General features: G+C 48.3%; 1 protein-coding gene across 7 annotated transcripts in view; it reads left to right on the top strand.

Annotated features, from left to right (window-relative positions):
• Nucleotides 1-12548, top strand: part of LOC111247252 (uncharacterized) — a 39180-nt gene extending 26632 nt beyond the window's left edge. The window contains exons 1-4 of one of the 7 annotated variants that reach the window (XM_022797937.2): nucleotides 1772-2794; nucleotides 6778-6909; nucleotides 8857-9250; nucleotides 9726-12548. In XM_022797937.2, the coding sequence (XP_022653672.1) occupies nucleotides 2726-2794; nucleotides 6778-6909; nucleotides 8857-9250; nucleotides 9726-11602 (2472 nt within the window). In that variant the 5' untranslated portion in view covers nucleotides 1772-2725 and the 3' untranslated portion in view covers nucleotides 11603-12548. The other 6 variants (XM_086984117.1, XM_086984119.1, XM_086984118.1 and 3 more) reach the window with 6 other exon arrangements.
• The last annotated feature ends 6 nt before the right edge of the window (nucleotides 12549-12554 follow it).

Genomic DNA, 12554 nt, shown 5'->3' with positions numbered 1-12554 from the left:
GGTACTCGCAAGGCTGAAGTTTTGTAAAATATATTATACGTGTTCTGGTATGATTTGTTTTCGTCATTATTGTTGCAGAACTTAAAACACCTATACACCAGTCTGTTTTTAATGGGCAATAATATTTGTGGAGTGCTAGGAACCGACTGCAGATACCTAGTACACAATAGTTCTAGAAACCTGCCGTAGCTTAGCTTATTATCCAAACATGATTCCACCCAACGTTGTACAACTTTTGGCGCGCATCCGCGCCAAGGTTCGGCGGAAACAACGCCAAGCGCTGGGCGACTCGCGCGCTCTCGACCGCTGCGCCGTATCTAACATTTGAAATGAGTGGGTGATCGCGCGCAATGAGTTATGATTGCTGCAGCACTGGCCTTTCTCAACTTTGTTATCCTCTACCGCACCTTCTGGACCGTCTGGCGACCACCAGCTTCTGGACTGTTACTATTAGGCTTTGCCCCTTCACCCTCCTCCCGCGCCCCCGCGGGGGCGTCGTAGTCATCGCCTTTATCATTGTGCATCTGTTCACTCAAATCACAAATGGTCAGATTCTCTTCGAACTTCTTCTAGACGTCGTTTCTCAGGTTAGAGTCGTTGCCAGCCGCCATACAGAATATCGTGATGCTACCCCATGCCTGTTCGAAAACGCACTATGTGTCCACTGATCTGAGCGCTACAACCTACCCTGATCTGGTCTGTCTGCCTGTTGTTCCGTCTGTTTCGCCAACCCTTGGCTTCGAGTCACCAGTACACTTCTCCTGATTACTCACTCGGCACTCATCGTCGAGACTGTCGCCATTTGTACAACTGCGCGAGCTGCAGCAGTGACGACTTGCATTATGAACCCTCACTCGTTATCGTTTCCTGCAGTGAACCCCTCGACGAGATCCGTTCGTCCACCTAAAAGAACCCCACGTGGGGCGGTTGATCTGGTTAGTTCAACAAGTAGCCACAATAAGTATTGACTATTGTGGTATATGTGTCAGCTCCGTCGTCGTCCTCGTCGTAGTTAGTGTGTCGGTTGTCTCAATGGTCGATTTTGCCTGGAGGCTTTCTCCTCTCGGCGACCAGCCAGAGTTTGAATTTAACTTAGAAATTCAACTTCAGCCTCTTCTGCCGCTACTTCTTCGCTAAGAGTCCTTATGTCGACGCTAGCCGCTACTCTGGGCTTCGGCTGGATTAGTTCCTTCGGCTATGTTCTTCTGCAAGAAATTGGTACATCTATGCGTGAGAGCGTACCTTAATGACTTCCATGTTCCATCAATAATGCGGTCGTATCAATAGTATAGTCGCACCCTCTACGCCCTGTCTGCTGCACCGGCGCTGGCGCTATCTTGCCCATTTACCGTATTATAGTATTATACAATAGTGTCACTATAACAGATATAAAGCTACACTTTTCTTGGGTACTGGTTCTTCGACTCTCCTTCTGCCTCTTCCTGCCTTCTTTTGTCTCTGTATCTATAGATTCTCTATCTATCTGAGCACCCTATGCTTCATAAGCATCACATACATAAAGATAGGTACTATGGGCGCTTACGGCGTTATCGGCTAGTATTGCTACCTCTACGACGAACTATTATAGCCACCATCCCCAGCATCATCAGCATCATCATCGTCGTAATCGCGGTTCTGCCCTATTCTCTAATATCCTATAGTCGTCGTAGAAACATCAGCGGAGTCGTCGGCGCCATCAGCAGCAGCGCGGCGAGCACCAACGCCGCCAAACACCCACCATCACTACCGGCCATCTGCTTTCCAAGCTGGCCGCCATCTGGTGTTCCTCCTCTCCGCTGTGAGCTCCTGGCGCTGGTGTCGTTCGCTCCCCACCGGTTCTATTCTATGGGCGTCAATGGGGCCGCGGCTTGGCGCTCGAGGAGCTTACGGGTTGGCTGGTTGCTGCTTCGTTGGTTCGCCTGGTGTCGCCGCCGCCGCCGCCGCCGCCGCTGGTGCTCCTTTAGTTGCTGTTCTGTCTATGGCAGGCGGCTGCTGTTGCTCCGGCTGTGTGAGTGAGTGAGCGCCGGTACGCGAATGAACGACTGTGTGACGGCTCCGTCCGCTTGCTTCTGCCTGAATGTATGCGATGTGTGCGTAGTCTCTGTCGGTTGTGTGGACTCCGTGAGCCAGCCCGCGCCTGTTTGTATTTCCTCCTCTCCAGAGTGCCCCGGTAGACTTCAGCTGGCACGGGCCGCTCTGGTGTCAGTTCGTACCAAGACCACGCGGGAGATAGTCGCGTCTCGTGTTGAAACAGAAGCAAACCATAATAACAACGGTAGCTGTAACAGCTTGTCGTTGCCGCCTTCGTCATTGTAGTATCACTAGTAACTGTAGTCATCGAAAAAAACCTGCTAATCACCGTGTGTGCCACAAAGGATATATGCATTCATTCTACGTGCGCAGTCAGCCTGCGTGTCTACCTATGTACATAGAGCAAAACAGTACATCGACAAATGTGTGTGCGTGAATGTTTGTTCAGTTCTGTTAGCGCAACGCCTTGTGAACGTGACCCTTATTACTCTTGGATATTTTGAACGTCATGAGGACCATGCCCTGCCGTGCTATGTGGTGACTGCGCGAATTGAGGACTTTAACCTCCCCCTATTCGTATGCGAGTATAATATATATATATACATATACATATACATATACATATATATATATATATATATATATATATACACATATTCTGGTTATCGTCACCGAACGGTATCTCGCGCTCAAAATGATGACCATACCTAGTGTTGTCGGTTGCTTATCTGCTGTGATCTTCGTCACCGCCAGCTTTCTACAAGTAAGAATACCTACGGCATTCATTTTTACGTACTTGTATATATATATATTGCATATGCGCGGTGTGATTGAACAACGCAGAAGACAAACCATACTTTCTGACACTTCTGCTCGTTTTGTTTATCTCTGTTTTGTTGTTCAGCTCGTCACTAGGCCACGGTATATCTTACTACCTACACTTCATACTAGTTATGTCTGCAGTATATTGACATATACACAAGCGCACACAAAACGAAATAATTAAGGCAACCAATTTTAATATGGCGTCGTCATGAAGGCTATATCAAAGATGACGGAGACGGCGAATCTGTATCATTTTCCACAACTAGTACAGGAGATAATCAGCCAAGTAACGATCCGACCGACGACCGAAATGGGGAGTGGCATCATTAAACGATCGTAACAACGCGATAGTCTTATCATCTGATTTTGCCTGGATACCACGAGCAATAATAGGGTAGATACAACGACCTGCCGACGGACACACATAGATATAACACCGATGAGATAGCCAGCTCTCACTGCTTCCCAGCTACTGGCTAGAACCGCGCGTACGTACGTGGCATCTTTGTCCGTCCCCACGTTCGGACCGCCGAACAACGTCGAATGCACGAGAGCTTATCGCATTATCTTCTTAAACGTTGTGCTTTCTCGACTATTCCTTTGTTGATCCATTGCACGGCGGACACCTTTCCTTACCGGCCCACCAAGCGACTGCCTGATATTTCGGTGCGTGGCGTCATCGCTCGCTTATAGCTGGTAGCAGTGGAGCGACTAGGGACCGATGCTACCTGTCGCAGTGAAGATGTTTCTGTGCGCGAAAATGTCACTGCTGTCAAGATAGACATGACCACTGTTGCCACCGTCGGGGGTCGCGGAGGTTCCCACAGTCGGACACGACTTGTGATGGCTGTGTGGCTAACGCACGGTGGTGGTTCAGATCGGATGCTGTCGGATTCTGCTTGTTTTGTCTAATGTTAACTGGTTGCTTTCTCGGCTCGTTGCTAACTTCATTGCTGGCAGCTTCAGTGATCGTAGCTACCACGTGTGAGGTTTGCTACCGCCGAAGTTCATTTAGCGTTCACTACTGTTCTGAAGTTTACTAAGTTAATTTCTGTTTTCTCACCATGTATCTCGGCCGTAACGGCCCGGGTCTACCATGGCTCTTGTGTTTAGAGAAGCAGCGGTAGAATGTAATATATAGCAACGATAGTGAGCTAATCAGACGGTTAAAATGGTACGGAGTCAAGCCAGAGGAACTGAAATGGAAAACATGAATCTACTTGCCGAGATTATCATCAGTAAGATCAAATTTAGGTGGAAAAGCCCACGAGTTGAGTCCGCCACGGTTGATGATTTTTCACTCACCTGTAAAACACTCAAGTTATCATTTTGTGATAACAGTTGTGTATCTATCTATTGCAAAGATATACAACTCAATTTAACGTCGACCGCTAGACGTAACCCCGTTTCTCAACTTGAACTTCCAGCTGCTGCTGCTGCTCCAGCCTCTCCTCGTACGTTCTTTACGAGAATACTGCAATAATTGCAACAACTGTTGTATACATAGGCAATTCATGTCATTCTCAGCTGTAGATTTATCCGGTTTGAGTGATGGTAGTAGCGACCTGAGATATATTCGAGGCTCTGCACAGTTGCATGACGGGTTGAGCCAAGCTTCCGCTGAACGTAGTACCAAGGTCGAGCAGAAGCGGCAGAGCCAGCAGCAGCACCAAAGGACACAGGCCCTACAGCGATCTAGCCGGAAGCCGCTCTCCATCATCGCTATTCTTTCCTACTTAACTTCAATGTCCGAAATAGGGGTACTACCTTATGACTGCTTAAACTATCACTTCGTATCGAGCAATTTCTGACCACGTCTGCAAGTTCAGCCCACAAACGGTTATGTCGCCTCGGCAACATCACTCGCCGCGGATCCTCCTACGTGAGGTTTCCCAGCGTCTTTTCGTCTTTGTGCCTCAACAGTTTCTATTAACTAGTTTACCTAGTTACTCCTGAGATGATCACCCTTACACTATGTGCTGACAATAAAAAGGCCTGGTAATCATCTATCGCTTTGGTGGCTTAATAAATGAAAAATTTCCGATGATGGCCGCGTCAGGAGCAGTCATTGAAAATTCGACAATTCTGCAACAACAAGGCGCCCAATTTCGAAGCGATGAGCAGCGTCGTGAACATCTGCTTATGACGGGGCAGCTGCTCGAATACGCAAGAAGACGCTTGTTTTACTTCTACTATTAGCGTGTTAATACCACCCTTCTACCGCCGGTGTTGTTTGCCAAAGTTGAACAATCAATTTGTCAGTGAATTAGAGTCGTAACGTTTAGCTCTATCCTTTATCTACGTTTTCGTTTGTTCTATAGTACAGGCCACAGGCAAAAACATAACTGGATTGGCCTCAACACGTCTGCTAAAGCAACAGTGTATCCAAAAATAACAAAAAACCGAAGATAGGATAATGCTATCATTGCCATTGGTGTGTAACGTGACTTAATCATCATTGGCTAGTTGATTGGAACGCGTTTATCTTTTTTTTTCTCGCTGTATATCTTGTCATTCGAGTACGCCGGATGAATAGATACCTGTGTAAATGGTTTACTTGTCGTCTAGTTAGCTGGTTGTTGCCATTTACTTGTTGGACTCAGGTCCCTGTAGTCTGTTTGAATCGAGTATGGCTAAGAGAGAACCGCGACGCGGTGTCACCTTACCCAGGACAACAATGGCAATTTGAAGCAGCTAGCAGGTCCGGCGCGAACAACGTGAGCCGTTTTGTCCATCTTTTACCACCATCACGGTTACCGTACTACCAGTGACTTTTGTAAGCGCCAATATTGTTCCAGTAAGAAAATTAAGGAAAGATCACGAAAAGCGACGTTTTTACGTGTGCTGCTGCTGGCGGTCGTTTTATAACCAGCGTAGAAACAATAGCAACAGCGGCACCAACAGCACGCAGACGGTCGCGACGAACAGTTGTCCCGTCCATCGGTGTCGTTGCGCGATAACCAGGCGGCCACGCCAGCCGTAGAAGTTGCCAGCGTTTCGAGGTACTCCAGCAACAACAGCAGGCGGATACCAGTCACTGCCTGGCCGTCACTCCGTTGTTCGCCAGCGAGCGCCAGGTGCTAGAGCTCCGGTGGCATCTGGCCAGTCGCTCACTAGCGGCAATAGTATATTACTACTAGTAAAGGTCGTATAAGTAGTTTTCTCTATGGTACTATGTATGGATGGATGGACGGCCTGCGTGTGACGGCCTGTGTGTACGCTCCTTCCTTCCTTCCTTCTCGTTGCAGCAGCCGGACCTGTATGCCGGCCGGAGTAACAGTGGCGAACGATGGTGCGACTAGGAGAGTCGGGGATTGCTGCCGCCGATGACAACGAACTGACTGGAGTCGCTCGGCTTGATGCTGTCTCGGCTGATGTTTGGTTCCCACAGCGTCTTGTCAGGTCTTCGGCTCGGTCGGGGCTCGTCTGTTCGAGGCCGAAAACCCTGTCTCTCCTACACTCTCGGGGGCGGAATGGCAGATGTCCCTCTTAAAACTGGGAAATCAGCACACCACCGTGCGCTAACCAAAGTACACACACATGCACACCATAAAGATGGCCACGCTCGTTCATACCTGGCTGGCGATATGCTATATACATAAAATTATGACTATCAGTCACTTTGGAGAGCATATGCGAGATAGAAGGCCAGTAACGATTAGCAACGAATCGGATGGGAACATAGGGGCATCTGATACACTTGAAACTGCCCCAACTAAAAACAACTTCGAGCTTATTCAAATGCAACAAGTCTACCAAACAACAAGCAAACAAGTATAACATGTTCTTAATTCACTAGCAGATTATTATTTAGGTTCATTCAACCGAAATTGACGCTATACATGTCAAGGTAGGTTAGACAATGAAAATTTCACGTATGTTTTTTTCTTTTTTGTGTGCATTTTGTCTATAAATTTACAGAGCGCGATAGCAAGTGGCGTCTTTCAATTAAAGGTCGAAAGCTTGAACATGACAAAGGAGCTCAGTCGTCAGGATGTTCTCCGGCTAAGAATATGTTGGAGCCACTTCCAGAGAGAGATCAATGCTGATAACGTAAGTATACCAGTATACGAAAATTGCTCTACTAAATCACTGATTAGCATCAGGCAAGTAAAAACTAGGGAGATCAAAGCGGAAGACATCATCTGGCTCACTCTATCATACTCTTTCCTTTTTAAATGACACCTCTCGAGCGTGTCGAGTTTTTTCTCGTCGCGCTTCGACTTTTTTCGCCAGTCGTAGCTTTTCCTCCATTTGCCTCAAGTTCCTCTTTCCAGTGTGCTGGTCCATTGCCATCGCAGTCGTCGGCTTCCTTTTCCTCGTCGCCGTCACGGTCTTTATCTTTTTTTTGTCGTAATATTAGTCAGGGTAGTAGTACTACTCCAGTTCTTTAGGCGTCTGCGTTAGCCATGTGGACATGCATGGCTAGCGTGCCCAACTAATACACTTCCTCTAAAACACAAATATCTGTCTCTTACTTTTCCTCATCCATGCTAGCCCGAAATAACCTACCGCGGCGAGCAAGAACTGCCAGCATGCATCTCACGTGTCTACCGCCGCCGCGTTAGTCCTCTGGCACTAGTTCTTTAATTCTTTTGGCACTCATCCGCTGTCACTCTACCGCCTTCCTCCGAAGTCCTGTTTTCTAGTTTCCTGTTTCTAAAGGAGCCAGACTTTACATCTGCAATGTTTCTTCTCCAATATCATCGTCAGCGTCAGTGTTATTGTCGTCGTCGTCATGGTCGTTTCTTTAGGCCACTTTTCCACTTCCCCCTTCCGACTCTCCCTAACTTTACCTCCATCGGAGTCACTCTTCGCTTTCGACCTGGACCGACCGATACGAATACAGGATGTAGCTTTCCCTGTCTCCTAGCCTGACTCTGTCAGGCCTAAAACACATGCTGATCTTTTTTCCGGTTCTGCTGCCGTGTCCTACTGCCGCTGCCATCGCTGGCTGCTTGTGTCGCTGTTCGTCTTTCTCTCCTCCGCCTTTTCTGTTTACCTCCTTTTTGTCTACGGTTTCCTCTTCTCCTATCTCTGTACCTCTATCCATTTGATCTCTCTCCACTTCGTTTTCTTCTTCGATATCGTCGTAGTCTTTTACTCGCAGAGGTGCTGTGTTTTCCCCCCTTCTATCTTCCTGCTTCAAAAGGGACTTTGGGGGTGCGAGCTAGCGACCCTGATCCGCTGGCTGTTGCTGTCGCTGCCGCCGTCGCCGCCGCTGACCCTGGCCGTCACATCGTACTCATTTTCTTCGTCGTCATCTGCTGCGTCATTTCGATTGTTGGATCTCTGGTTGTTTCGGCAATTGGCGGCAATGTGGTGGACCGCCAGATGGTCTCGGTAAGAGACAGCTCCCCATTCTGACTAGTGAGCTCCAGGCGTCCGGCAGCGGAGCGGCCGCCAGCGACCGGCAGCAGATTCACAGCGGCCTATTGCCGGGCCGCTGTCGCTTTCGCGGGTTGGTCCTCATTTACTGACTGGTTGAATGCTGTTGTCCGGTATTTTCTCGAAAAGAGTCTGCTGCTTACTTGATCTTAATACGGGTCCTCGGCCGGCCGGTTGGCCAGCTTGTTTGTAGCTTATTTCCTAATCTCGGCCTACGTTTGTCGTTAGGTGCATATACATAACTGTCGACTTGTCTGCCTGGCGGTTTGCGCTGCAGACTCGCATGTGGTCGGCGTCGCGTAACGCGTGCCTGATGCTGTCGCCCTCCACCGGGTGTTAGCCGTAACCGTCGAGGCCTTCCACAGTTGATTAGCTAACATTAAGTGCAAGCATCACCTTTTTCGTTATGACCGACGATAGAATGAATAGATAGATTGCCATCATAACCTCGTCAGAGCCACAGCAGAATCAACGTCACAGATACAGATTGTTATTATTATTGTCTTTGTCGTTGTAGTCAAGCGTTGCTGTTACTGATACTGCGTTGTCGCCAGATTAGCAACAGCAGCACGAAAATTAACATCACAGAGGTATTTCTTCTTGTTATTGCAGATGACGTGTACGTACGGCGAGTCCATTAGCGCACCTCTGAGTCTGCCGTACCCAGCCAACTCATTCGAGGTGTCGATGCCGTTCGACTTCGGCTGGCCGGGCACCTTTGCGCTTGTCGTCGAAGCTTGGCTTGAATCTAAAGTGCCCACCTCAGCACCAGCGTTGCGTCTGACATCATCCCAGTTCCTTGCCATCAGCCAGGAATGGTCGAAGCCTGACCTCGCTCGGTCCCCCGTAAAAATTGCCTTCCGCGCCGTCTGCTCTGCTCACTACTATGGTATCGCCTGTGATCGCCTGTGTCGTCCCCGTAACGACCGCTTCGGCCACTACGAATGCGACGAGGAGGGCAACAAGGTCTGCACTCGCGGCTGGGCCGGTGAATATTGTGATAAACGTAAGTATTGTTCGTTTCATTTCTTCGTCTTCATTGTGGCTCTTGTTGTGGCCGTCATCATCACCATCATCATCATAAGTTGACGATCGTGTCCTTCTGTCGTTTCATTCAGTTCATCTGATCCATCCCTTGCTGATCTCTCTGTGTCTCTCTCTGCCTGTTTCTGTCTGTCTGTATTCTGCTCCGCCCTCTCTTTCGCTATGGCTATCACAACCACCTACCTGTAAGCTCTAAAGACTCACAAGCTGTGCGCTTACAATGCATTTCCGCCTGCCGTACTGCTTAACGGACCTGGCGACCATCTGTCTTCATTTTTCTGCTTCTGCTCCTTTTCTTCTACTTTTGTCGATTCTCCCGCCGCCGCTACCTGTCTCTGAGAGCGATGATGGTGATGATGGCGCATACGAAAAGAAACCAATAGCGCATAAGAAACACAGCGGATATCTAACCTGGTTTCTTAATTTTTGCCTTGCAGCGGTATGCAGACCTGGATGCAAAGGCTCGTGCAGCAAGCCGTTCGGCTGCGACTGCCACTTCGGTTATGAGGGCGCTATGTGTGACCAATGTGTTCGCTTTCCCGGATGCAAGCACGGTAGCTGTAACCAGCCGTGGCAATGCAACTGCGACGAAGGATGGGGCGGGATGTTGTGCAATCGTGATCTCAACTTTTGTACTAATAACGCCCCGTGCCGGAACGGTGGAACCTGCCTAAACTCGGGTGATGGTCGTTATACCTGCAAATGCCCAATCGGTTTCGGTGGAAAGAACTGCGAGCAGGTGATCAAAGGGTGCGCGGCTCTACCTTGCATGAATGGTGGAACCTGCAAGGAAGTGTCGAACACAACCGACTACAGCTGCCGCTGTCGTGAAGGCTTTTTCGGTGTCCACTGTGAATTTCGTAATGAGACATGCGACACGAAGAAATGCGAAAATAGCGCAACATGCCGAAACACCATCTCAGGTCCCCAGTGCATCTGTCCGCAAGGCTTCGATGGTCCTAATTGCGAGCACAAGATTAATCCATGTGACGGTAATCCCTGCATGAATGGTGGACGGTGCACAAATGGCGAAAAACCATATGCCGATGCCCCATTCCGTTGTACTTGCCCCGAAGGATTTTATGGGCACCGATGCGAGATCCGTGACCATTGCCAGCCAAACCCGTGCTCAAATGGTGCCACCTGCCAAAGTCACGGTGATGGCTTCAAGTGCTTCTGCCGAAAGGGCTTCACGGGAGCCAACTGCACAGTTCAAGTTGACCACTGCGTCCTCAAGCCCTGCGCAAACGGAGGCACCTGCTTTTCACGACAAAACGACTTCGAATGCGCGTGTCCATCAGGTTTCAGCGGGAAGGATTGCTCATTGAACGTGGATGAGTGCAAGCCGAACCCTTGCAAGAATGGAGGCCAATGCACGGACCTCATCGACGGCTATAAATGTACTTGCAAACCGTCATTCACCGGAGCCAATTGTGAATACAGTATGTCTTACAAATACGGAGCGTATGGTTCCAAGTTGAAGCAGATCCCCGAGGCCGATGTGGTGACCGCCGCCCAGAAGGCAACCATTCTGACGCTTGGGATCCTGCTCGTCATTTCGATTGCACTTGGAGCTGTTGCCTATTATCGCAAGTACCGACCGAATCAAGTGGCCATGCGACAGAACAAAGAGAACTCGGCACGGGCAGCGGCTATGATGAACAACTCAATCTATCGATCCGGTGGAAGGAGCGACTCGCTTATGAGGAACTCGTTGCGACCTGGTGATGTTGGTTCCCTACGCTATAGCATGACGCCCGGCCTAATCGCTGATCCCTGCGGTGCATTTGTACGACCTCAGCCCAAACTTCCTTCACCAGCCATCAAAATTAATGACGAATTGAAGAACAACAACAAGACGTTACCAAGGCTTGGCACTGACGCGCACGTGTACGCTACTGTTCACGACTACGTCGATGGGGTCGAGCCGCAGTTCTCACGGTACTCGGTCGTCCGAGGCAGTGGGCTGTACTCAAATAATAACAATAACAAAGTGTTAAACACGAGACAAGAAGAGAACCATTATGAGAATGTGAAGAAAGCAAACCCCTCAAGTGGAGACCTCAAAGCCGACCTCAAGGCAAAAACAGGGGGTTGCCAGAGCAACAAATCAGCGAATTTTGTCTGCTCAGCACCTCTGAAGAACAACAATAACACAAATCATAACAACAATAACAACAACAACCACATCAGTAATAATACTAGCTGTAACAACAGTAGCAGTCACCACGCCGTCCATAATACGAGCAGCAGCAAGATTTGCAACGAGAAAAGCGCCGGGGCAAATTCGAGCAAGCTCAGTACACAAGTATAGGCCACCTCTGGCTTCGCCATTCCCCGAAGCGCCATGGATACGCACATGATTGGCACCATTATCACTATCGTGTGTATCGTTAGGGGCCTTTATACCTGTTTCTGTTAGATGATGAATTCGCTATGATCTCTTTGCGCCTACCTGCCTACATTCGTGTAATGTGTTTATTTGCCTGGCGCGTTGGTGCAGTTGTTGCAGCACAGCCACACAATATTGGCTGTTTGCTACAGATTGCTGTTGTTGTTCGGCACTACTGCTGTCTTCTGTTAATATTCTTGTTGTTGTAATCAGAGAGAGAGAGAGAGAGAGAGAGAGATAGGGAGATCGAGATAGAGGGAGAGGGAGATCGAGATAGAGGGAGAGGGAGAGAAATTAAAATGGTGGACTAGTACTACAATCAATAGTTATGTAGACTAGCTATACAGGCGTTGTATAATTGCGACACAAACAGAAGATGCATTACACATTGTAAATAATTGCTGTTGAAAAGTTGTTGTTAAAACTAAAGTAGTAAACGGTGCAGTAACATATGCGAGAACCCGGCGGGATCACGGGGGAGAAGACACATAGTTAGGGATAGCTCGGGCAGCTTAAAAGATAAACGAAGCGGAACAACGAAAAAGGGCCAAATAATAAACACAATACAGCATAATGGGAAAAACGAATTGTGAAGACGCTTGTGATGTTCGGCGTATGGCGTAGTTGAGATTGGCTGATTGAGTTACAAATTAATTAACTATTACATAGTAAATAGCGATTGCCAATTTCGACCACGTACATCGCGTCTATCTCATGTAAATAATATCAAAGCGGATCGAACTATATGATGATGATTATATTGACAATAATCTTAATTAATTATAATTATTATATTATTTGAAAAACGTAATAATTGTAGAAAACGGAACAAAGCGAGAGGATTATTTATTTTTAAGAAACCAAAAACATGACC

The sequence above is a fragment of the Varroa destructor genome, unplaced genomic scaffold, assembly GCF_002443255.2.
Source record: "Varroa destructor unplaced genomic scaffold, Vdes_3.0 BEIS01000003.1, whole genome shotgun sequence".
Classification (NCBI taxonomy): domain Eukaryota; kingdom Metazoa; phylum Arthropoda; class Arachnida; order Mesostigmata; family Varroidae; genus Varroa; species Varroa destructor.
The sequence above is the reverse complement of the archived record's forward strand: the minus strand, read 5'-3'. Positions and strand labels throughout refer to the sequence as shown.